At 41.1% G+C, this 27,741-nt stretch overlaps 2 protein-coding genes across 2 annotated transcripts in view; one reads left to right on the plus strand and one right to left on the minus strand.

Annotated features, from left to right (window-relative positions):
- The window catches only part of psmd5 (proteasome 26S subunit, non-ATPase 5), a 62,052-nt gene extending 54,439 nt beyond the window's left edge, over positions 1–7,613 (plus strand). The window contains exon 10 of the mRNA XM_069885873.1: positions 7,376–7,613. Coding sequence (XP_069741974.1) covers positions 7,376–7,405 — 30 coding nt within the window. The 3' untranslated portion in view covers positions 7,406–7,613. The remainder of the gene's footprint in view (positions 1–7,375) is intronic.
- A 12,661-nt stretch (positions 7,614–20,274) lies between these two features.
- LOC138753403 (beta-1,3-galactosyltransferase 9) lies at positions 20,275–22,457 on the minus strand. Its single transcript, XM_069916395.1, has 2 exons — positions 22,452–22,457; positions 20,275–21,336 (listed from the first exon to the last, which is right to left on the minus strand). Exons 1-2 carry the CDS (start codon positions 22,455–22,457, stop codon positions 20,275–20,277), a joined length of 1,068 nt encoding a protein of 355 aa, XP_069772496.1.
- Between the last annotated feature and the right edge of the window lie 5,284 nt (positions 22,458–27,741).

A 27,741-nucleotide genomic window follows, 5' to 3' on the forward strand; every position in this document is an offset into this window, starting at 1 on the left:
AGGTTGAGTACCACTGGTTTAAGTGAGAAGTAAGGGATTTAAAGGGAATCTGAGGGGTAGGGTTGGTTTAACACAGACAGCAGAATGTGCTGCTGAAGGAGATGATTCAGGAAGAAGTCAAAGAGGCAAGGATTAGAGTATGAAAAATGGGGTTAGTGTAGATGGGCAAAGGATTTGCATGGATGTGATGGGTCAAAGAGCTTGTTTCTGTGCTGTGAATTCATAAACCTACTGGAGCGTTTTACCAATTTCAAGATGCTGTGCAAATGCAAGTTGCTACTTACCTCACTACGCTTTCCCACCATCGACTGATCCAATCTTTTTCTCTGAGTGCTGTTAGTCTGAATGGAGCTCAGATCTCTTGCTGCTATCTGTCTGTTCTTCGTGCAGTTGTCTTCTGAGCAGGAGAACCTCCCTTTTCTCCTCACTTTCAAATCAGATGGCTTGTCCCTGCTTGGAAATTTTGATGACCAGTGTGAGGGGTTGGAAGGAGCAGAGCTGTGGATTGTCTCAGAATGATGGGCAGTGGATGGTTGGAGGTTGGGTGCCAAGCCCAGATCAACAGACAACTGTTTGTGGGCAATGACAGGGAGGTATCTCTCCCTGACCTGTTTATGAACTGAGGTCGACTTGTGATTCTCCAGCTACAATAATGAAATAGCATTGTGAGTGAGATCAGGGCAGCCATATAGTAATGTGATCTTAGAACATCAAACATATAAATCTACAGCACAGTACAGACCTTTCGGCCCATAGTGTGGTGCTAACTTAATAACCTAGTCTAACAATTGCGTCGAATTTCCCTATTGCGTTACCCTCCATTTTTTTCAGTTCCATGTATCTATCATGGGTGGCACAGTTGGCGTAGTGCAGATGTTCTCAACCTTTTTCTATCCACTCACATACCACTTCAAGCATTCTCTATGCCATAGGTGCTCTGTGATTAGTAAGGGATTTCTTAAGGTGGTATGTTGGTGGAAGGAAAAAGTTTGAATCACACCTAATTGACTCGTTATGTGCATGGTTTCATAACTCCAAAGGAAATGGGCCAATGACAATTTTTTTCAAGCAAAACATTTCGGTAACAATTGGGTCTAGAGCAGTGATTCTCAACCCTTCACACTCACATACCACCTTAAGCAATCCCTTACTAATCACAGAGCTCCAATGGCATAGGGATTACTTAAAGTGGTAATGTGAGTGGAAAGAAAAAAGTTGAGAACCACTGGCGTAGTGGTTTACAGTGCCAGCAATCAGGACTAGGGTTCAAATCCCACACTGTCTGTAAGGAGTTTGCATGTTCTCCCTGTGTCTTCATGGGTTTTCCCCAGGGAGTTCAGTTTCCTCCCACCATTCCAAAAGTACTGGGGATGTAGGTTAATTGGATATATATTGGGTGGCATGGACTTGTGGGCTGAAATGGCTTAAATTATTAAATCTAATAATCTCCCAAAAGATCCTATTGTACCTACCTCTACTACTGTTGCCAATAGCGCCCACCACTCTTGTTGTGAAAAATGTTATTTTTACATCCCCCCCTCTATGTAACCCCAAGCACCTTAAAACTATACTCCCTTGTGTTAGCCATTTCAGCCCTGAGAAAAACCCTTTGGCCATCCATGATCAATGCCTCTCATCATCTTATACACCTCTATCAGGTCCAAGGAGGAAAGACCAAGTTCAGTCAACTTATCCTCATAAGGCTTGCCCTACAATCGAGGAAAAATCCTTGTAAATCTCTTCTGCACCTGATACAAGGTACAACAAATCACAAGATAACCTTGCGAGTTAAAGAAAATGATGCCTACCTTCCAGACAGACTGAACAGCTTCTATCCATGGACTGATGAGAAGAACAGGCTGAGACTGAAGAAAGCTCTGTGTCCCCATGATGAACGGGCCCCTGCATAGCTGCCGCCAAGGGGAAGGTAACTCTATCCAAGGTGAACCCACACAAGGCAGCAGGACCAGACAACATAACTGGTCGGGTACTGAAGGACTGCACAGACCAATTGACAGAGGTCCTTGAGGACATCTTTGATACCTCACTGCAGCAGTCCGTTGTCTCTGCAGATTTAAAGCCAGCCACTATCATCCTAGTACCAAAGAGGGTGACAGTAACAGGCCTCAATGACTACTGCCCAGTAGCACTGACCTCCACCATTATAAAAGCTTCAAGTGTCTGGTGATGAAACACATCAAAGCACATGTTCCATTGGACCCATTTAAATTTACCTATAGAAGAAACCATTCTGCAGACGAACAGAACAGGCCAGTTCAGCCCTACTAGTCCATGCCGTAACAAATCCCCACCGTCCTAGTCCCACTGACCAGCACCCGGTCCATACCCCTCCAGTCCTCTCCTCTCCATGTAACTATCCAGTCTATCCTTAAATGTAACCAATGATCCCGCCTCAACCACGTCTTCCGGAAGCTCATTCCACATCCCCACCACCCTTTGCGTAAAGAAATTTCCCCTCATGTTCCCCTTATAATTTTCCCCCTTCAATCTTAAACCATGCCCTCTAGTTTGAATCTCCCCCACTCTTAATTGAAAAAGCCTATCCATATTTACTCTGTCTGTCTCTTTTAAAATCTTAAACACCTCAATCAAGTCCCCCCTCAATCTTCTACGCTCCAGAGAAAAAAGCCCTAGTCTGCACAACCTTTCCCTGTAACTCAAACCTTGAAATCCTGTCAACATTCTTGTGAACCTTCTCTGTACTCTCTCTATTTTGTTTATATCTTTCCTATAATTTGGTGACCAAAACTGTACACAGTACTCCAAATTTGGCCTCACCAATGCCTTGTACAATTTCATCATAACCTCCCTACTCTTGAATTCAATACTCCGATTTATGAAGGCCAACATTCCAAATGCCTTCTTCACCACACCATCTACCTGAGTATCAGCCTTGAGGGTACTATTTACCATAACTCCTAAATCCCTTTGTTGCTCTGCACATCTCAATAGCCTACCATTTAATGCATATGACCTATTTAGATTTGCCTTTCCAAAATGTAACACCTCACACTTATCTGTATTAAATTCCATCAGCCATTTCTCAGCCCACAACTCCAGCCTTCCTAAATCACCTTTTAATCTACGGTAATCTTCCTCACTGTCCACAACACCACCAATCTTTGTATCATCCGCAAACTTGCTTATCCAATTCTCCACCCCTACTTCCAGATCATTAATATATATAACAAACAATAGTGGACCGAGGACCGATCCCTGTGGAACTCCACTAGTCACCGGCCTCCAATTGGACAAACAATTTTCTACCACTACTCTCTGACACCTCCCATCCAACCATTGCTGAATCCATTTCACTACCTCCTTATTTATACCTAATGCCTCCACCTTTTTTCCTAACCTCCTGTGGGGAACTTTGTCAAAAGCTTTACTAAAGTCTAAATAGACAACATCCACAGCTTTCCCTTCATCAACCTTTTTTGTAACCCCTTCGAAAAACTCAATCAGGTTTGTCAAGCATGATCTACCCCTGACAAAACCATGCTGATTACTCCCTATCAATCCCTGTACCTCCAAATATTTGTAAATACCATCCCTCAGAACACTTTCCATCAACTTACCCACCACAGACGTCAGACTCACGGGCAGAAATTCTGGATTATAGGATGTTACTCCTAATAATTCCCCACACCTTTTTATCTCACTTCTTTTGCACATTACACAGCAGTATAACTAATTTTCCAATGAGCCTGCTATGTTTAAAGGGAGTTGAAAACATACAAGCACGCCAAACCCTAGATTAACCTTCCTGTTCCCTGACCCTAGCTCTGACTGGACTTCTGGACCACAGGGCAAACCCTGGATCCTGCCTGAACTCTGAACTCTTCTTCAGGCTACACATGAACTTTTGGACCTTTTGTTCACATTCCTAAAACCAATTCACTTATTGAACTACTTCAAGACATCTCATATTAATTTTAAAAGATTTAAAAGATTTAGAGTATGAAAAATGGGGTTAGTGTAGATGGGCAAAGGATTTGCATGGATACAGCATGGTAACAGGCTCCTCCAGCCCACACGGCTGTGCCATCCAAATACATCCATGTGATGAAGTAACCTACAAACCCTATAGGTCTTTGAAACATGGGAGGAAACCCATGCAGACATGAGGAGAACCTACAAACTCATTACAGATAGTGCCAGATTCAAACTCGGTCACTGGTGCTATAATAACATTGGGCTAACCATGCCACTCAAATATAGTTTGCATAAATGTATAATGAGATCAATATTCTTTGTCTCAATCTTTTTTCTCAAATAAACTGGTCCAAGACAAATCAAAGTGCAATTTTCTAGCAATTAATAGTTCAGTGAAGGCATTGCCCAAATTTTGCTCCAGCCTCCATCCATCCTGCAGAAATTCTCATGATGCCAGGTATCTAGAGCAGGATATTTCACTCTTTGCTACATGATGTGTGTGAATAATCAATGCTGATTTAAAAAAGAATATATGTGGCATGTTACCTGATAGAGGTGCAATATATCTAAGTCTTCCGATAAGAAAAGCCACCCTTCTCCACCTGAACTTGCAGTGCCATTGAGTGTGAGAGCTTGGAGAGGCACAGGCCTCACATACCCACCCAAACTAGGATGGCTAAAAATGATGAGAAGTCCTATGTGAGGGCAGATTCTGCCCTTGAAACTAGATAGGTTCTATACATTTACAATGTAATAAAACCTGGTGAGTGTCATTAGTATGCATGCGCATCAACAAATCAGAAACGTCGAAGTCACCATAGCCACAGGTCTACTGCAGATGCCATCTCACTGGCTCTTCATAAAGCCATGGAACATCTGGATAGCAAAGATGCATATATCAGGATGCTCTTTATTGATTACAGCTCGACATTCAATACCATCATTGCCTCAAAATCTAATCAGCAAACTCCCAAGACCTGGGCTTCAATATCCCATTGTGCAATTGGATCCTGGATTTCCTCACCTTTAGACGTTAGTCAGTTCAGATTGGCAAAAACACCTCCACAATCTCCATCAGTACCAGAGCAAAACAGGGATACATACTTAGTCCCCCTGATGTACTCAGTTTATTCTTATGACTGTGATTAAGTATAGTCAGCAACAACTCCTTATACAGTTTACTGATGATACCACACTAGTGAGCTTCATAAATGGGATGATGAGTCAGCATACAGAAGGATAATTGAAAACTTGGCTGAATGGTCTATTAATAACAATCTCTCACAATGTCATCAAGACCAAGGAGTTGGTAATAGATGTAAGGAAAGGAAGACCAGAGGTATATGACCCAGTTATCACTGGAGGAATTGGAGGTGGCGAGGGTCAGCAATTTTAAATTCCTGGGAGGTCCTATCCTGAACCCATCATACAAAGACTTCTCCATGGATTGTCAGCTTGTCGTGGTGGAGAAACTTGTGTGGTCCTGAGATCCCGAGAGTGATGCTGTCTGGCACTATGCTCTTGGTAGAGTCACCCATAGCAGTAAGGTCAAGGGTGAGGTCTGTAAGGTAAAAACATCATGAGATGGGACCGGAGAAGGAGTCACCCAGTACTAAGGAGTAACAGAATGCAGATGTGACCTTGTCCACTCAAGATAAGCTTTGCACTAACAAGAATGATGTGCAGCAGACTAACAGAGAAGGGTAGCAACAGTTTATTCATTGGACAATGTCATGGTATGATAATTTACTAAGTACGTATCCTGAGGTATAAAAAAAACACCACTTGCTGATAACGGTAGAATGCGCCTTCTCCAACTAACACTGTTAGTTGCAAGTGTTACAATCCGGCAATAAAGAACAAAGAACCTTGATTTCGACTCAGTCTGGTGTCTGACTCACTCATACATGAACAAAGCAGACCTAACAGGTCCCTGACAAAGAACAATCCAACCAAGTCCTCAATGGTAGAACAGGCGGACAAAGTTACTCTGAACGCAATGGCTGTGAAGGCGGATGAAGGCTGCAACAAATCCATCAGCTCCAATCGTCATGGTTTCCATGCCATCGGAATTAGTTGGTTGATTTGTGAGGTGTCGTATACTTCTTGGAGTGAGCCATCAAGAACATGTTAAACAAATACACGCGCAAGATCTTCATTCAGTGATCAATGGAATGAAGGCCTTCATCCTCAACTATGAGGGATAGCCATGACAAAAATGGATTACAAAGAAAGAACAGCGCTTCTACTTTGTCTGGAGTTTTCAGAGGTTCTGCATGTTATCAACAACATAGGCAGATTTCTAGAGATGTATGGTTGAAAGTGTGCTGACTGGCTGCTTCATGGCCTGTCATGGGGCTCCAGTTCTTCTGGGTGAAAAATCCTACAAAAGGTAGTGGACTCAGCCCAGAACATCACAAGCAAAACTCTCCCCACCATCGAGACTATCTATATGGAACGATGCCATCGGAAAGTAGCATAAATTATCAGGGATCTACCCCACCCAGGACATGCTCTATTCTTGCTGCTACCATCAGGAAACATGCCACAAGTCTTTTACCACCAGTTTAAGAATAGTTGCTGACCCTCAACTATCAGACTCTTGAACTCATTTAAGGATTCATACGTATGGTCTTTATTTACATTGTGTACTTATACTTACATCTTCATTTGCCTAGTCAGTTTGTTTACAGTTCTTGATGAGTACAATTTAAGTTACTGGAATACAGAGATTACTAAGCCTGACCCGCAGAAAGAGTATTTCATATGATGTCATGTATGTACTCTGATAATAAATTTAAACTTTGAACGTTTAACTTTTGGCATATCTGACATATCCTGGACAACTGGAAGCTCAGTGAAGATGTCAGCAGACTCCACTCATTTCCCACATGCCCCTCAGACAACAGCTATGCTCAGATAGTTCTTTTGTGTAATAATCATAACATTTTCAAAACCTACTATTCGTGCTCAGCCTGGATAAAAGTGACAAGTTTGGAGGTTCCAAATCTTTTATTGAAACAAGAGAGTGCCTTCATTTTCTGCATAACCAATGATCTCCAAATGGAATTATACTTTTAGAACAGGCTGGTGTCAAGAGTTCTGGTTACTCACAGAAAGGATTACTTTTTCCCAATATATTTTGGATTCCATTTCTTTCATGCAGTTTGGTGTTCAGCAAGTTCAGGTCATTTTTGTTATGAAAAGAGATACAAATTTTCACGCGTAAAATGCAACTAAATCAGAGTCTGTAATTAGACTGTATGTGGTTCAGGCTAATTTAATTATTTCTAAGACTATTTCTTTCATGGAGTCATGGTGACCTTTCATTTTCTGCCCCACTCACATCTGCGCTTTTCCTTTTTTGTCTTTTGCCGCTAACCCGTGTATCCAAACTACAACTGGGATTGGTCCACAGCATCTTGAAAACCACGTGCTGTATTCTTGAAGGCAAAGGAGGAAAAACCCAACGCCCAACCCCAACCAACCATGTTTCCCCCGCAGCTGCTGCAACCGTGTCTGCCTGTCCCGCATCGGACTTGTCAGCCACAAACGAGCCTGCAGCTGACGTGGACTTTTACCCCCTCCTTAAATCTTCGTCCGCGAAGCCAAGCCAAAGAAAGAAAGAAGAATACTTGTGGCAAGCATGAAATTTTATCAAAGAAAATAAATAAAAGGATGATGTTCCAGGTGGGTCTTCCATTTTATTTTATTCATTCATCCATGTCTCACTATAGCAAAAGGAAATATTTTATTACTCACATGCATGGTTGGAGAAAATTTCCCAGAAGACACTGAGGCCAAGGAGAAGGGTGAAAGGGCAAATCTCTCTTTCCTTTCCATTCTCTCAGCCTGTTTAGCAAAACAAGCAGCAGATTAAAACAGTGTTCGCCCTTTCTCATTCTCAAAATACATCTCATGAAGGTAAAGTCCATACCGGATCATTTTTAGAGACTGAGTAAATGGAAGAGCTCATTAAATAGGACAACCATTGATGTGTAAAGTTGTTAGGCTCTGTCACAACTGAAATAATTAGCCTTGTTTTAATTTTCATCCAACATATGAGTGCTCTTTTTTTCCTGTAAAAGCCACTGCTCCTTCGATAGCCCCTTATCCCAGATCAGAAGACCTCAAGACTCCATCTAGCACAGCGAGCTGAGCTCATTGGCATTATGTTACCATCTTCACCTTATCTCATTTGTAGAGATGTTTATGTTGATTGGATCTAGCCAAATGATCAACAGGACATTTGTCTTGTAGGCTAGAATGTGAGACCACCAAACTGGGAAGTACAATTACTTTCCAATGTTAACTGTAGAACAATACAGCCATGTGAACAATACAGCCATGTGCTCTGAAAATTAATTTAAAAATCAATTAAAATATTTCCCTGCAAACAGAAAAATTAAAGACAATTTGAACGTTTGAATTCTAGATATGGTGCATACATCAGCTGGGTGGGTGAATTATGTGATTCTCCTAAATAGAATAATACCTAGTGTCGCCGAGAATATTCTCCCAGAATCACAGTGCGGCTTTCACGCAAACAGAGGAACTACTGACATGGTCTTTGCCCTCAGACAGCTCCAAGAAAAGTGCAGAGAACAAAACAAAGGACTCTACATCACCTTTGTTGACCTCACCAAAGCCTTCGACACCGTGAGCAGGAAAGGGCTTTGGCAAATACTAGAGCGCATCGGATGCCCCCCAAAGTTCCTCAACATGATTATCCAACTGCACGAAAACCAACAAGGTCGGGTCAGATACAGCAATGAGCTCTCTGAACCCTTCTCCATTAACAATGGCGTGAAGCAAGGCTGTGTTCTCGCACCAACCCTCTTTTCAATCTTCTTCAGCATGATGCTGAACCAAGCCATGAAAGACCTCAACAATGAAGACGCTGTTTACATCCGGTACCGCACGGATGGCAGTCTCTTCAATCTGAGGCGCCTGCAAGCTCACACCAAGACACAAGAGAAACTTGTCCGTGAACTACTCTTTGCAGACGATGCCGCTTTAGTTGCCCATTCAGAGCCAGCTCTTCAGCGCTTGACGTCCTGTTTTGCGGAAACTGCCAAAATGTTTGGCCTGGAAGTCAGCCTGAAGAAAACTGAGGTTCTCCATCAGCCAGCTCCCCACCATGACTACCAGCCCCCCCACATCTCCATCGGGCACACAAAACTCAAAACGGTCAACCAGTTTACCTATCTCGGCTGCACCATTTCATCAGATGCAAGGATCGACAATGAGATAGACAACAGACTCGCCAAGGCAAATAGCGCCTTTGGAAGACTACACAAAAGAGTCTGGAAAAACAACCAACTGAAAAACCTCACAAAGATAAGCGTATACAGAGCCGTTGTCATACCCACACTCCTGTTCGGCTCCGAATCATGGGTCCTCTACCGGCATCACCTACGGCTCCTAGAACGCTTCCACCAGCGTTGTCTCCGCTCCATCCTGAACATTCATTGGAGCGCTTTCATCCCTAACGTCGAAGTACTCGAGATGGCAGAGGTCGACAGCATTGAGTCCACGCTGCTGAAGATCAGGCTGCGCTGGGTGGGTCACGTCTCCAGAATGGAGGACCATCGCCTTCCCAAGATCGTGTTATATGGCGAGCTCTCCACTGGCCACCGTGACAGAGGTGCACCAAAGAAAAGGTACAAGGACTGCCTAAAGAAATCTCTTGGTGCCTGCCACATTGACCACCGCCAGTGGGCTGATATCGCCTCAAACCGTGCATCTTGGCACCTCACAGTTTGGCGGGCAGCAACCTCCTTTGAAGAAGACCGCAGAGCCCACCTCACTGACAAAAGGCAAAGGAGGAAAAACCCAACACCCAACCCCAACCAACCAATTTTCTCCTGCAACTGCTGCAACCGTGTCTGCCTGTCCCGCATCGGACTTGTCAGCCACAAACGAGCCTGCACCTGACGTGGACATTTACCCCCTCCATAAATCTTCGTCCGCGAAGCCAAGCCAAAGAAAAAGATGGGGGGGAGGGGAAGGAAAAAGGACATATACATGAAGATAGGAAGGCTACAAAATTAATAAAACAAACCTTCAGGAAACCAAAAGAGCATTAAGACTCGCCGTCTTCTAGAAACAGAGATCCTTGAAATAAGGAGATAGCCTTCAGAATGAGGGCAATGAGATTTCATCGCTCCCAGAGTAGTTGATCTTTAGAGGGCTGAGGAGACTCGGTAATTGTGTATTCAAGGAGATAGATTCCTGGACACCAAGGGTATTAAAGGATAATGGATTCATGCATGAAGGTGGTGTTGAGACAAAAGATCTCCCATGTCTTTTGAATGGACCATATCTGCTTCTATTTCTTGTTCATACGTTGTTCAGTCAGCTAGTTATTCGCTCTGCCAGGAAGTTCATTTGGGCAAATAGAGGATAAACAAGAAAGTCTGCAGACACTGTCCTGTTCACAAAATACAGGTTCTATTGTTCATGTTGGAGAATACTCTAAGGTCGCTTCTGAGGAACTTAACATGTTCAGTTGATAAGAGAAATAATTCCATGAGCAGGATCCAACAATAAATAATTGAAGTGATATACAATGAGGTGCGGTTATACATGTTTCCTGCAAAGCTGAACTGCAGTCTGAAGCTTATCTGTCAGCTGAAGGTGTTAACATCCTGGCATCTTTACAAGTCGGAGAAACCCAAAACACCAAACAGTATCAAATGCCATGAAACCATAAAACTGCCATTGTATTCTTAGAAATTCTAATTTATCCTTTTGCATAATAAATGCAAACATGTTCTAGCACATAAAGTGAAGTTGGAGTTCTGTTGTAACACAAACAATAAGTTTGTGTTAATAAATTGAAATCATTCTTGCTTGAGCAAAAGTGGGGTCTTTCTATTTCATTTCTTTCCCTGATTCTAGCTGAAATTCAATAGAAATGAGCATAGGGAATGAACCTCAGACTCTCCTGTGCTCGAACTACTCTTCAGTAGTGTCTGAGTTTTAGAACAACTGATTTACTTCCAGCAAGGAAAATATATAACTATTTTTTAATACATAAACTTGGGATATAATAATCACTGAATGTCCTTTAATTGTTCTTGAGATTGTACTAGCAAGACACCACCTTGAATTGCTTCTGTCTGTATGGTGAAATTGCCTGCACAATTCTGTCAGGAGAAGTAATCCATATGTTTCCAAGTCAGGGTGGAATGTAATTTTTACTTTGTCATTATGGAAACAATTCTGCTCAAAAGTGTCTACAGTGGATTATGTATAAATAGCATCGATAGAAAAACAGCCCATTAATATTTACTGAGGCTTAACGTATATGGCCTCTTGAATGGGCTGCGACGAGACCCACAGTGCCTTGTTCTATCAAAAAAGAATGGAGTTGATTTTAAGGTAAAAAAAAGTTCAAAAATGGCTGGCCATTTACTGGCTGCCTTTTAAATTGTGACTAAAAAATCCATAATATTTACACAGGCATAACAGAGAACAATAATGGAGTTGGAATAAAATGAGCAGCTTGTTGAGAGAAATGTCATCTTCACTGATAAAGCACTTGTAAATTTATGGGTAATAAAGTATTGGCTAGAACTGGGTCCATTATCAAATTGCCTAATAGGATATGAATTGGCCACATGGTACTTGCTTGGTGAGGTATTAATCTCAGTTATACTGCATTGGGGAGTCGTTGAATCAGTGAGGGGAACAAGCCCATCAAGTGACAGCACCATGGGGAAAGGTGTCTACTTACATTCTACAAAAAGAGAGGAGCATAAGGGCTTGGAGTGCAGAATCTACAGACAGCAAAGGAAAACGTTTCAGATTATGGAAACTCCACGAGCGGTGAGCCCTTTCTACACCCACACAAATTGAGCAATAACACATGCAATCTGACTGCATGTAAAATTCTTACCAAATCTATATAATGCCATTAGGTTAACCACAATCCCAGCATTTCAAAACATAATCAGACACCAAACTCAACACTTCATTCACAGAATATAAATAGAAGCTATTAAATAAAATTCTAATTGTGCTTCCATTGTTAAAACAGGTGAATTTGAACAGTAAAAAAGATGTAGCATTCAGCTCTGTAAATCAGCCTGAAGTGCTTGAATACAAATTCTATTTTAATTTAGATACTAGCTAGCTGGTTCGTACTTGTTATACATTCCAATGTTATTGCAATGACATACCTGCAATACCTGCTGCTCATTTTCCATTCATTTAATGCTTGCGGTGTTTATCTGACACAGAGGTCCAGCAGGGTTTGGTGTAATTGCTGGGTTAAGGCAGTGAGACTTGTCCCTCCTTGGTACCTCCCCTAAAATACGAAGTTTGTAAGGCGATACGAGCTGTCAGAGCCCAAGGCTGCTGTTCAGATCTGAGGGAAATGCTGATTAGAACGCATACATTGCAAAAGGTTTGCAGGCAGGTGCCACCATAGTTGGGAACGCAAAGGACGCATTGGCCTTAATTGCAAGCAAACTGGTGTTGAGAAATAGGATGAAACCATAAAGTTTATAGACCCTGTGATTGTTGTAAATACACAAAATTGCTGGCGAAGTTGGTGGAGAAGCTATACTTTGATGAAGGGCTCAGGCTCAAAACATTGGTTGTATATCTTTGCTTCTTATGAATACTGCAGGACCTGCTGAGTTTCTCCAGCACTTTTGTGTGCTTAAGAAATAGGAAAGTATTGATATAAATAGAAGAAACAAAGAAAAAAGATGTTCAGAGAATACATTGAATGTAAAAAAAATCTTAAGAAATAAATTAGAAAAGCTAAAAGAAGGTACAAGGTGGCTATAGCAAGCAGGGTGAAAATAAATCTAAAAGGTTTCTATAAATATGTTAATAGCAAAAGGAGAGTGAGGGGTAAAATTGGTCCCTTAGAGAATCAGAGTGGACATCTATGTGTGGAGCCAAATGAGATGGGGGAGATCCTGAACAATTTCTTTTCTTCGGTATTCACAAAGGAGAAGGATATTGAATTGTGCAGGGTTAGGGAACCAAAGAGGGTAATTATGGAAAATGTAGTGATTAAGAAAGAGGAAGTACTGGAGCTTTTGAAGCATATAAAGGTGGATAAGTCTCCAGGTCCTGACAGATTTTCCCCAGGTCCTTGAGAGAAGTTAGTGAGGAAATAGCAGAGGCTCTGACAGTGATTTTTCAAATGTCTTTAGAGACGGGTATAGTCCCAGAGGATTGGTGTATTGCACATGTGGTTCCTTTGTTTAAAAAGGAGTATGCCTGGCAATTATAGGCCTGTAAATTTGACATCTGTGGTAGGTAAGTTAATGGAAAGCATTCTTAAAGATATATATAAGTATCTGGAGAGACAAGGTCTGAAAACTTGGATAGGTATATGGATGGGAGAGGAATGGAGGGTTATTGGCAGGGTGCAGGTAGGTGGGACTAGAGAACAATACTTAGTTAAGTGGCCTGTTTCCATGCTGTAATTTTTATATGGTTATAATTGTATATGGTGCCTTTTTAAAGAAAAAGTACTGTATAGGTATTGGAGGCAGGAGAATCACCAATCCTGAGATGAGAGGAATATTTTGTCTGTCATTGATGGCAAATAAAAGATCGATATGTGGTGATCTCATGGAAACATACAAGACCCTTGGAAGGCACGACAGGGTAGATGTGAAGATGCTGCTACTAGTGGGACAATCTTGAATGAGGAGATGTAGTTACAAGATTAAGAGGCAACCATCTAAAACACAGAAGTTGGTGAATCTCTGGAACTCTCCATCTCAGTAAGTGCGTTGCCTAGATCCTGAAGTGAAATGAGATACATTTGTGAAATATCAGAGAAGGGAAGAAGGGAGAGCTATGAGAACTGGGGCAGAATAGAGGAGGCTTGGGGCAGATGAACCAAGATCATATTGAACGAGGCAGCAGACTTTGGCCTATCCTGCTTCCTTTTCTCATGTCTTTATCTTCCAAAGAGCCATGAGTTAGAGAGTTACCCTTCAGTGAATAACGTCAAGTACCAGGGTAAGAATGGGTAACCACTAATAGAAGCAACTGACAAAATAATGAACTATGCCCCATTGTAAATAATTTTTTGGACACCAAAGGAGATGAACCAAAGTGCTGGAGGAACTCAGCAGGTCATGCAGCATCTACGGAAAGTGACGTTTTGGGCCTGTGAAATAGGGTGACATGAGATCCGCATCCCAAATTTAAGATTGCAGACTTGGCCAGACCATATGTGTTTTTGTGAGTTTACAATTCCCTCAGGTCCAGTTTTGTATATTACGATTGGTTGCACCTTCCTCCAGTCATATAAAAAGCCTTCCAAATTTTGCAGCTGATGTAAAATATGTTTGTATCCCTCAGGTATGAGCTATTCCTAGGGACTCAGCCAGAGATGGATACCAAGTGCTGATGGAAGATCATCAGCTCAGCGAAAGTCACTATCGCTCTACCTGAAACTTGTTGATCTTCCTGCACAGCAAGGTGTCTGTAAAGGAATGCTGCCGACTAGCATATTCCAGACTGCAGGAGTACATTGAGGAGCTGACTCTGATGGGGAAGGGTGTCAAACATCTGAAGGGTTTATCACCCAAGGAACTGCACAAGTGACAATGGTGCTACATAGGTACATAAGTGATGTGCTAGCACTACTATGTACAGAACTAGTATCACTGAATGTGTAGACTGATCAACACTAAGAAAGTAAAGAGCTTTGAACTATGTTCTCCTTTATATATAATTTTTATTATGAATAAAATTTAGTTTTAAATGAAAAATATGTTTGTATTGTCCTGTGGTGCTATTTGAGTAGCAATGCTGCTCTGTACACAGAATATGCTAACATAAATATACAGAACCGATAACATTGTGAATGCATAGACTGAATGATGCTGAAAGCAAATAAAGACATGCTCCATTTTTTAAAAATATACTTATTTTTATGAATAAAGCTTATTTTTGAAATCATAAAAAAACTGAGTGTAAAAACAAAGTATACAAATTTCACTACTTGTTAAGGTTCTCTCTGTTCCTAGTGTTGCAAAGATTGTACCTTAACTTGTTGCCACATAACTTTCCATTGAGTTGGACATTGCCATACTACCTATCCTTTGTGGAAAAGTTATTTCAGGAAAACACCTTTGTCCATCAGTACAGAGCAAATCACAATGGATCCTTTGAGATGTTTCCCTGAGTAGACTTTCAAACTATTTAGCAGAATGGTTCATCTTCAAAACTCACCAACAAGCATCAAGACTTGCGTGGCTGACATTGAGATCCTTCCCACAGATGGATCCTTTGAGATGGCTGCATTGAGAATAAAATGATTTTCCATTTCTTTGAAGACTGAATTTGCAAAGAAATTCTGGAAAAGGATGCCACAGTTCTTGTCGAGGTTTGTCGCAAGCAGACGTACACCAGGAACGCATAACAAGACAGACATTATGCTGCTTGAAGATCTCCAACTTGGTGAAAGGAGCACTTCGGTCTGCCTGAAATCTAGAGCTCTTCCAAGACAAAGTGATATCTGTAAGTGAATGCCATTATTAAGAACATTTAATATTGCAGGAGTACATGCTAAGGGATGCATTGAAGCTTGACGCAGCCAATACAAAGTCTTTGTGGAGAAGGGCTGCCATCGAGGGTCCTGTTTTCACTGAACATTGAGGAGTTAAGCCCTGTGCAAAAGCCTCTCAAACATGCCCTGTATATAGGACATGCTAACATCACAAATGTATAGACCTTATTACACTATCAATTAAAAAAATTGTACAAGACTATGAATGTAAATGCAGCTATGGACTTTTTTTTAATAAAGTTGATTTTGAAATATAAAAGTAAAACATGTCATTGGAACAGATTTATTCTCCCAGATGGTGTAAAGATATGGAACAGAAATTGAGTCAATGCTGCATGAATTAACACATTTGGAAAAGTGCTAGATAAATATTTAATTAGAAATTAAAATGAAAAGTATAAAATGAGATAATTGAATGTTGAATTAAGTATGTTAGATTTTGAATCGTTTTGAGAACGTAAATGAAGAATATAGCAAGAAAAATATATGTATCGTCAGATGTAAAATTAAAGTAGATCTGAAACTTCGGGAAAAATTATAAGGTCTTATTACATCCTCAGAATATCCCAAAGTACTACAACCAGACTACTATTTTTTTAAATTATTTGTTGAGGAGCTGAAGTAGATCAAAAACAAAATTAAATTAAAACTATCCTGCAATGTTTCAAGCATGTAATCACTCACTAGATGTGGCTGGAACAGGTGCAATCAGCTATGCAGTTGGAATGTGGGGGCAGAGTTTGCTCAATTGGATGTGTGGGAGAAAACAGAGAGTGGTAGTGGATGGTGGCTTCTCAGACTGGAGGCCTGTGATTAGGGGTGTGGCTCAGGGATCCTTGTTGGGACCATTGTTGTTTGTTGTCTATATCAATGATCTGGATGATAATGTGGTAAATTGGATCATTAAGTTTGCTGATGACACTAAGATTGGAGGTGTTGTGGACAGCGAGGAAGATTTTCAAAGCTTGCAGAGGGATCGGGACCAACTGGGAGAATGGGCCAAAAAATGGCAGATGAATTTAATGCAGACAAGTGTGAGGTGATGCAGTTTGGAAAGGCAAAGCAAGGTAGGACATACACAATAAATGATAGGGCACTGAGGAGTGTGGAGGAACAGAGGGATCTGGGAATTCAGATACCCCCTGAAGGTGGGGTTACATGTGGACAGGGAACAAAGTTTTTGGCATCTTTGCCTTTAAAAATTAAAGTATTGAGTATAGAAGTTGGGATGTTATGTTGAAATTGTTTATGACATTGGTGAGGCCAAATTTGGAATATTATGTGCAGTTCTGGGCACCTAACTACAGAAAGGATATCATTAAGATTGAAAGAGCACAGAGAATATTTACTAGGATGTTACTGGGTCTTCAGGAGTTGAGTTACAGGGAAAGATTAAACAAGTTGGACTTTATTCCTTAGAGTGAAGAAGAATGAGGAGAGATTTGATAGAGATTTACAGGCTTATGAGAGGTATAGACAGAATGGACATGAGTAGGCTTTTTCTACTTGGATAAATATGAGAGGTCATAGTTTTAAGCTGAAAGGGGAAATATTTAGGGGGAAGTTCTTCACAGAGAGTGGTGGGATTGTGGAATGAGTTGCCACCTGATGTGGTGAATGCGGGTTCGATCTTGTGTTTTAAGAATAAATTGGATAGATTCATAGATGAGAGTGGTCTGGAGGGTTATGGAATGGAATCAGGTCAGTATGACTAGCGAGATGATGGTTGGCACAGACTGGAGCGGCTGAATGGCCTTTTTTCTGTGTTGTACAATTCTATGGTTGTATGGAAGAGCTGACAAAAGTCACAGGAATATCGGGAGATCTGTACTTGGTACAGAGCTGATGTGGAGTCTGGAGACTATTTATTTCTGTGTGAGATGGTGAGCTGACTGAGGATGCCACTGCCCCTGAGTGGCAAGAAGCATATCCCAGCCTCCAGGGGCCACAATGGAAACTCAGCCGACTCATGTCCAAGGTCACCCAATACCTGTAGTTGCAGACTACAGAGGTCAAATGGCTTTGCAGCAAGTTTATCAATCCCCAACTTGTATCTTGCAATATGGAAGGCCTTTCAGCCCATTTAATCCATGAAACTCTCAATCCCAGGACCCACATATTCCTGATTCACTCTCCTCCCACCCTCCAACATTAGGGATAACTTACAATGACCATTTAATTTTCTAGCAGATCTTTGGAGGGTGGGAGGTAACTGGAGCACCAAGGGAAACCTCCACAGACATAGAGAGAATGTACAAGTCTCATGTAAATGCACTGGAGATCAGGATTGAATCCAGTTCACTGGAGCTGTGAGGCAGCAGTTTGATCAGCTGTACCTTCATGGTGTCCTCAATCCTGAATGAGATTCAAACTAGTTATGGCCACATCCATTGAAGAAATAAAGAACACTTACACACAAGGGCCAATATTCTCGCAGACACGCAAATTAATTAATATTATGGCACAATCTCTGGACAGTAACAAGGAGTCAGAGTCATGGTAACTTTCTCATCCTCTTTGTGCTGTACAATCTAAGCAATTGCTCCAGGGAAGACACTGAGCAGTACCTAGATAGGTCCTGGCTTCACTTTGCAATATTATGTAAAGCATAACAATTGCAGCGGATTCCTCGCCAAAAATTACACACTTCATCATCCTTCGATTAGAACAATTTATTGGAAATGGACTGCTATCAAGTATGAGTGACAAGACCTCAAATCTAACTTTTATTCAAATAATTTATCCTAATAATGCAGTTTTTAGAAATTACACAACACACAATCAAAAACCAGCGAAAAACAATTGCACATTTAATCATGCTGGATTGTCATTTTTAGCATTTTTAAGAGGAAAGTGATGCAGAAGTGAGCAGTGGTTCTTTGTGGAAGAAATTAAACTAGAAAAGGAAAAGTTACTTCTCACTAAAGATGGAATATACTAAAAGTAGGGTTGTCTCCTAAAATGCCCCAACCTAGAACAAATTAATCCCTATGACTATGGGTAACAAGATCCTGGACACTTGGTGCCAGAAAGGGATCAGGTGCATCGAGGTCTGTTATGAGAAGGGGAAGCTTATGTCATTCAGGTTATCCAAAAACAAATTTGACTTATCAAACAAGACCTTCTTCCGCTATCTTCAATTAAGATCTTTTTTGAAGGATAAATTGGGTCTGTCTATAGCCCTGCCACTGTGTAGTGATGTGGAGGCTCTAATTCGAAAGAGGATCACACGTAAATTTATTTTGGCCATGTATCTCCTGTTCCACAACAAAAGCCCGAAACCAGATCTCCATAAAGCAAGGCAAAGATGGGAGTCAGATCTAGGAACAACAATACCTGAGTGATGCCAGGACAGCATGAAGGCAGTTATTAACCCCAGATATAGGCTGGTGCAATATAATTTTTTGTACCAGCTATACCTTATGCCGCAAAAATTGCATAAGGTTCAACCAGAAATCTTAGATTTGTGCTTTAGATGTAGCATAGAGACAGGAACTTTTGTGCATTCAATGTGGCTATGCACCAAGATGAGACCCTCCTGGGTAGAATTAGGGAAAATTTTGAAAAGAATTACAGGGGTGGAGTATCCGCAGGATCCAGCATTATTCCTGCTGGGGGATATTTTGGACGTGTGCCCAAGATTCTCCAGACACCAAATTCAATTCGTGAAGGTCGCCTTCCAGGAAATGTACAATGGTTACCTGGAAATCTGACTCTCAACTAATCATAGCAAGATGGAACACAGAGATGCAGAGCTGTGTTCCCCTGGAGAAAATTACTTACAACTTAAGAGGGATATATGAAATATTCATTGAGGTGTGGCAGTCATACTTGCGACAAGTTTGAAACGCAGGTGTGATTAGCCTTCCCAGGACCTTTCTCAATAGGATTACAGTGAATAACAGGATCACACAAGCCCTGATCACTGAGAATGAGGAGACAATTTGGAAGTCATGCAGGCTACCCTACCCCCCCACCCTTTTTTTCTCCTCATGCATCTGTATTGTTATTTTTAATAATTTATTTTTATCTTGACTCAGCAAACAATGACCTGAAAAAGGAGAAGATTGTTCCCCTACAATACGAGTCTGTAAAGCTAGAAATAATATATTTTAAAAATGATGGAATATACTGGGTGAATGGGCTAGAGGGGGAGCATAAGGGATGCTTGAGTTGCTATTTGTCCTGATTGCTTGAGCTGCACTGTAATGAAAGGGGAGAGGAGCAGAGACCAGGGACCATTCTTTGACCAATGTTGCAACCATCTTGAAAATTAGATAATGAGAACCCCTGATAGAGGCCCACCTATCAGATTGATCATAACTGTTGATCCTCTGTAGATATGGTTAAATGTATAAATGTCATTGTGTTTGTATAAACCCAGGATATTCCAAAACACTTAACAAACAGCAATGAACTTCATTGAAATGAAGTTACTATTGTAATGGAGAAATGGTGAAACTCCAGATTGGGCACAGCAAAGGCCCTCAATGTGCAATGCTTCAAGGTCAGGATCATTTGTATTTTTAATCATTTGACATGGCATAAGTATTGATCGAGACACTAGGAATAAACTCGCCCACTCCCCTTTGAACTTATATCCACCTCAGGTTAGATTTCCTGCCCATGATATGTGTTCAAAGCTCTTAGTGGGACTTGAACCCATGATTCAGTGAGAATTTCAGTTTACGGGGATTGCCATTTTAATCAAGCAACGTATTGTGTGATGATAAAGCAAACTACTCAGATGCAATGCTATCACATCATGCAAGCTTATCCAGATAAGTTAATGCTTTGCACTTGATTAGTCCATAATATGTTTCAAACATAGCACAGTTTCTGCTGTCCATAATCTCCTCCCAGGCCCTGGCCAGCTCCTCATCTGTCATCCCAAAGGAACTGAAGATGAAATTGTAGCAGCAGCGATTGAATCTGATGTGCTTCTCTCCAGAGAACCTAGAGCTGTGGATAGGCACCACGCCAGCCTTCTTGGCGCAGATTCCAACATAAACATCTTCAGGCATTGAGTTATCCATTGTCAGAGAAACGACAAAGATTTTCCTGGCTACGTCCTGTGAGATAACCAAGGCAGTAGCGCTACAATAATCAGGGTAGAATTTCTCTGAATAGTGACTGACGGGCATGTAGTATTTACTCAATGGATCTCTGATTGGCAGAATCTGGTGGTAGACCCTCCCAATGTAGAGATCTTCTGCATGCCTCTTCAAACCAAGCAAATATTCCATCAAACTTTTGTAGTTAACAAAAGTCTCCTCATCAGATTTTAAAATAAATAAAGCCTTAGGGCAAAATGTCACAACCCAACGCATTACCATGATGGTTTTATGGATGCCATTGCTGGGTGAATCCAAGAAAGTACCTTGGATGATATCTTGGTGGGTAGCAAACTCTTTGTTGATGTCATCTTGTATGGCCAGTGTTTGAGGGATGCCAATTGCAAAGAGTGTCATCACGCGGTATCCTTGCACTTTAGTCACGTTAGCCCACGTCATCCGGATAATCTCCCGCCTTGTCCTGTTTTCTGCATTGCTGGAAACAACACCCAGGAGAAAGAGATCACTGTCACCACAAGCCCCTGTATTGCCAATACGAAAGAACCTGGAGATGTTTCTCTTGAATGAGCTCATATCTAGTTTTCTGGCTCTCTCTCGGATATCCAAAGTTTGGGCATCCGCGTAAGTAGTTGGTGAGGACTGGAGCAGGTATTCTTCCATAAAGTCAGCTCCAAAGAGCAAGGCATGGAAAAGAATCACATTGAAGAGTAGGAAGCACCACTGATGTGTGCGGAGCCTACAAAATAGCAGCTGGAGAAACAAAATTTAGTTTGAATTAGAACATGAGGGAAGAAACCTATACTTCCTTTCCTAAAGCCTCATTCTGTGCCATCTTCTAACCATTTCGCTGATGCCTGTTTATTTTTATTTCTCAGTGAACTCCACTGTTACCTTTGCACATAAAATATGAAAACAATTAGTGCAAACATCCATTTTTACTTGTATTTTCTTGAAGCCTTAACCAGATTGAATCATTTACTTGGGTCAGTCCTGTCAATTCCCTTTGACATTTTGAAACTTTTGGTCTCATCCTTACTCTTCACATTTTGAAACAAAACACACTATTTCACATGGAGATTTCAGCTCTCAGGTTTTTTACATTTACACTTTGTATGGCAAATTGATATTCCTTCACAAATAAAGCATGGCTTTCACCCCTCAATTCTTTCTCTTTTTCCTTCCATTTAATATATTATTCAATAGTAGCTACCTTACTAGGAGGGTTTCCTATTACCATCACTACTCCACTGCCCCTAAGGCAGCCCATCATTTTCTCTCTTTAGTTGATAATTTAAGAATAAGCATAACATTGCAGAGGGAACATGATATGGCTAAAGTTTTCTGACTTTCCTTACAATGTAACATTATTGCCTTGACAGATGTCTCCTGCGTCCTCATGCTATATGACTCTGTCTAAGCATCTGGGGAGTCAAAGAGCTTATTTTACTTTATAAATACAGCTGTAATTTTCAGCTGGTTTGCAGCAATGTGGAAAATTGCATGAGGAACACAGTCAAGATCATTGCCCCAAAGAAATTTACAGTTTCTCTTTAAGATGCTCATTATTTCACATAAAAGTATCAGAACATTTTCAATTACTGCAGCAACCATATTCACATAAAGAGTCTGAATCTTATAGCAGGCAGCTGATACAAATATAACAGATGAAATGGCTTTTCACTAGAGTTGGAGGTTTCTCTGATTCTATCTTTCTTCTAAATTAAAACTACATAATCCAAGCAAACTGATGAAATGGCATTACATTTTGAAAACTGAGAAAATAATTTCATTCTCCCTACTCTTTTGATCTGTTTCAATAAAAAGTTGCTTGGATATTCATCAATCCAATAATGTAATACACTTACCGGCATGGCCACTATAAAAACAAGGTTCCAAGTGGTCTTTAGCAGTTGTGCATTCAATTTGCTGATATGTGGTCCTGCACTTTAGTGTGCAATTTTAAAACTGAGGCAAGACTCTACTTGGTTGACCTAATTCCCCTCTTAGAAGCTTGCACTCCGAAAGTGAAATCGTATAGCATGCTGTCAGATCAAATACCTTGGAAAAAAGAAGGAACATGTAATGCATGTTAGATTATGTTCCGTTTCTAACTTATTTTGTAAATGTATTTTAATTCTCAGGATATTGCACAAATTTGAATAATGCTCTTACCACTGTATATTTATTCCTTCCTTTTACAGCTTGTGTTGTTGGAAGTAATTTGAATGAGGTGAATTATTTAGCACCAAGGGTGAAATGAAGAGCCTTCAATATCAAATATCAGGACAATGTAGACACAAATTAAATAGATCAAAATCCACAGTGCATCAAGGCTTCCTTCGAATGACAGAAAGAACAAATAGTATTTGTACAGTATGGAACTATTATGTTTATTGCATTATAGAGGTTATTGAAATTATCGTGATAATTCAATCAATTTCTTTACTGGGTAAAGTATGCACAAAAATGAGGTACCCCCTGCCTTGATTTGAAAGGATTGTTTTAACATGTTAATTGGCTCCTTTTGCAATAGATATGATATTGTATCGGAAATATCCATATGGGTGGGGTATGATAGTGGTTGCTGAACTTCAATAGAGATTACAAAGGAGATGGTGTTTTCAGTCCTGAGGCAAATAAAGTGGTAAATCCCCAAAGTCTGTCATGGTATTCTCTTGGACCTTGAGGGAGGCTAGTACAGAAATTGCAGAGGCCTAAGCAGAAGATTTTGAAACATCCTTAGCCATGGACAAGATGCCAAAAGATTGGAGGAAATCTAATGTTCTGTTATTTAAGAAAGGCTATGTGCTACCAATCAACCACAATCAGACAGAGAATTATGATTAATTTGCTTTAATCACCTTAAAGTGTCAGCACAGCTTGCATGTTGCTGGTCTGGTACCAAGGCAGGTACTGAGGGAGGGGTTTGGCCATATCTATGGGGGTATCTGGGAAGGAGGAGTAACAGGTTCAGGGGGCGAGCCAGCCCATACTTCACATATATACAGCTATACATATAGAAGTTGCACCACAGGCTAATAAAATAATCTCAGTAATTATAGGCTGGTGATCTTGATATCAATAGTGGGTAAATTATTGGAAGGTATTTTAAGGCATCAGATATACAAGTACTTATATAGTCAGGGACTGATCATCAGTATGTCGAACCAATCTTATAGAAATTTTCAAGGAGATTACCAGGAAAGTTGAAGGAAAGGCAACGGATATTTAGTCCCACATGAGAAGATGGTCAAAAAGATTCAGTTGCCTGGTATTGAGGAAGAATTAGTGAAGTGGTTGAGCTATAAATAAAGCCGGTTGGGTATAGGCTGCGGGGGTTTGCAGGGGTCTGAGAGGTAAGCCTATTTAAATACCATATCAGAAGGTGAAATAGGCAAGTGATACACACTATCAATGACTAAAGATTGAGTTTTGTTTGTCCTTTTTCCTTGATGCCAAAACAATTCTTTTAGCTTGTTCTGTTTTAAGTTGCCAGGCTAATATTTTATGTGTTTTTTCTCCTAGCTCATAATACTTTTGCTTTATTTTCATTATGTTCTTCTCCACATTTCTAATGTTTCGTAATTTATTTTTTTGTCCGTCAATTCTCTTCTTTTTGTTGTATCATCCCTTGTTGCTAGTTCTTTTTCTGTACTTACTATCTCCCTTTCCAACTGTTCTATTTCCCGATTGTAGTCCTTTTTCATCTTGGTTACATAACTTATTATCTGCCTTCTAATGACGGCTTTCATTGCATCCCGTAATATAAATTTGTCTTTCACTGATTCTGTATTTATTTCAAAGTACATTTTAATTTGGCATTCAATAAATCCTCTAAATTCCTGTCTTTTAAGTAGCATGGAGTTTAATCTCCATCTATATGTTCTTGGTGGGATGTCCTCCAGTTCTATTGCTAATAACAGGGGTGAGTGATCAGATAGCAATCTAGCTTTATATTCAGTTTTTCAAACTCTCCCTTGAATATGGACTGACAACAAAAACATATCAATCCTTGAATATGTTTTATACCTACTCGAATAATATGAGTATTCCTTCTCCCTTGGGTGCTGCCTCCTCCATATATCCATAAGTTTCATTTTCTGCATTGATTTAACCATAAATTTAGCCACTTTATTCTTTTTGCTTGTCTTTTGTTCAGTTTTATCCAACATTGGATCCAAATTAAGGTTAAAATCCCCTCCTATCAATATATTCCCCTGCGTATCTACAATTTTCCAAAAAAATCTTGCATAAACTTTTGATCCTCTTCATTAGGTGCATATATATTGATCAAATTCCAGAATTCTGAATGTATCTGACACTTTATCATTACATGCCTCCCTGCTGGATCTATTATTTCCTCCTCTATTTTGATTGGTACATTTTTATTTATTAATATAGCTACACTTCTGGCCTTTGAATTATATGATGCTGCCGCTATGTGCCCTACCCAGTCTCTCTTTAATTTATTATGTTCCATTTCAGTTAGATGCGTTTCCTGTGCAAATGCTAAGTCTATTTTTTCTTTTTTCAGGAAATTTAATAGACTTTTTTGTTTAATTTGGTTATGTATTCCATTAATATTTGTAGTCATATAGTTCAACATGGCCATCTCATATTCTGTTTTCACCTCATTTCCGCTATCTCACCACCACCACCATCATCCTCCTTTTCCCCATTTTCATTCTCAGTTTTCCCTTTTTGAACTCAATGTATGACAACACTTTTAAAACATAAAATACTTCAACAACTCCCACATCTAAAATTCCCTTAACCCCAAATGTTCCCCCCTCCTCTCTGAGTTGCCCCTTGTCCCTTGCCGGGCAACCACAACTCCCCTCTCCATTTGGATTGCGAACCTGCTCACAAGCGTCAACTGATTTTGCAGTGACTGTTATTCTCTCCCACCCAAACCCTCCAGAAAAGACTTTTATCTTCATATTTAACAAAGCTCACCCTCTTTTCCCCCTTATTTCCTTTCTTCCCTTTTCTTTCCCTTCTTTAGTTCTTACTTATACATTATTTTTACATCTTTATAGGTATTTTGTCGTCGTTCTTTGTTCTTGTTACATCTCTTCATCTCTCCTTCTGTCCTGCAGGTGTTCTGAAAATTCTTGTGCTTCCTCCAGATCTGAGAACAGTCTGTTTTGCTCCCCCAGGATAAGTATTTTAAGCACAGCTGGATATCTTAACATAAATTTATAACCTTTTTTCCATAGGATCGATTTTGCTGTATTAAACTCTTTCCTCTTCCTTAAGAGTTCAAAACTTATGTCTGGGTAAAAAAATGTTTTTTTGTTTTCTCTAATTTTATTCCTTGCCCTCTCCAATATATTTTCTCTTGTCGTATATCTCAGAAATTTTACTAAAATGGATCTTGGTGTTTGTTGTGTCTGTGATTTCGGAGCTGTTTTCGTCAAACCAGTCCTTGTTTTTCCTGGAGGAGAAGCCCAGTACCTCTTCAGTGGATTGTAGTATGGTAGTCTTCAACTGATCCCAGAGGGTTTCAGGGGACGGGTCCGTGAGGCGGGTTGCAACGTCGAGCTTTGCTTTGAGGTTTGCCTGGAAGTTTCCTCTCGCTTCGTCTGACTGCAGGTTTCCAACATTGAACCTCTTTCTGGGGGCTTTATTGTTCCTGGGCTTTGGCTTGAAGTGAAGGTTGAGCTTGCAGCGAACCAGCCGGTGGTCAGTGTGGCATTCCGCGCTAGGCATGACCCTGGTGTGGAGCACATCTTGTTTGTCACTTTCTCGCACCAGGATGTAGTCCAGGAGGTGCCAGTGTTTGGATCGGGGATGCATCCAGGTGGTCTTAAGGCTGTCCCTCTGCTGAAAAAGGGTGTTTGTAATGACAAGTCGCTGTTCTGCGCAGAGCTCCAACAGGAGGCGCCCATTGTCGTTGCACTTGCCGACGCCATGCTTGCCCAGGATTCCTGGCCAGGTTTCTGAGTCTTTGCCGACACGAGCGTTGAAGTCGCCCAGGATGACAACCTTGTCGGCTGTAGGGGTACGTTGGATGAGGTTGCGCAGGTCGGTGTAGAACTTGTTCTTTTCTGCTGGTTCCGCCTGGAGGGTTGGAGCATAGACACTGATGAGGGTGACGAAAACAGCCAGGAAATCCAGGAGCTGCTGGCAAAGAAGCGAGCTGCCCACCAGGCTCACCTTACAAAGCCGTCCTGTCCAGAGAAGAATCAAGCCTTCCGTCGCGCATGCAGCCATCTTCAGCGCAAACTCCGGGAGATCCAAAATGAGTGGTGGACTAGCCTCGCCAAACGAACACAGCTCAGCGCGGACATTGGCGACTTCAGGGGTTTCTACGAGGCTCTAAAGGCTGTGTACGGCCCCTCACCCCAAGTCCAAAGCCCGCTGCGCAGCTCAGATGGCAAAGTCCTCCTCAGCGACAAGATCTCCATCCTCAACCGATGGTCAGAACACTTCCAATCTCTTTTCAGTGCCAACCGCTCAGTCCAAGATTCCGCCCTGCTCCAGCTCCCTCAACAGCCCCTAAGGCTAGAGCTGGATGAGGTTCCCACCCTGGATGAGACATATAAGGCAATCGAACAACTGAAAAGTGGCAAAGCAGCAGGTATGGATGGAATCCCCCCAGAAGTCTGGAAGGCTGGTGGCAAAACTCTGCATGCCAAACTGCATGAGTTTTTCAAGCTTTGTTGGGACCAAGGTAAACTGTCTCAGGATCTTCGTGATGCCACCATCATCACCCTGTACAAAAACAAAGGCGAGAAATCAGACTGCTCAAACTACAGGGGAATCACGTTGCTCTCCATTGCAGGCAAAATCTTCGCTAGGATTCTACTAAATAGAATAATACCTAGTGTCGCCGAGAATATTCTCCCAGAATCACAGTGCGGCTTTCGCGCAAACAGAGGAACCACTGACATGGTCTTTGCCCTCAGACAGCTCCAAGAAAAGTGCAGAGAACAAAACAAAGGACTCTACATCACCTTTGTTGACCTCACCAAATCCTTCGACACTGTGAGCAGGAAAGGGCTTTGGCAAATACTAGAGCGCATCGGATGTCCCCCAAAGTTCCTCAACATGATTATCCAACTGCACGAAAACCAACAAGGTCGGGTCAGATACAGCAATGAGCTCTCTGAACCCTTCTCCATTAACAATGGCGTGAAGCAAGGCTGTGTT

The sequence above is a fragment of the Narcine bancroftii genome, chromosome 1 (genome assembly GCF_036971445.1).
Source record: "Narcine bancroftii isolate sNarBan1 chromosome 1, sNarBan1.hap1, whole genome shotgun sequence".
NCBI lineage: Eukaryota > Metazoa > Chordata > Chondrichthyes > Torpediniformes > Narcinidae > Narcine > Narcine bancroftii.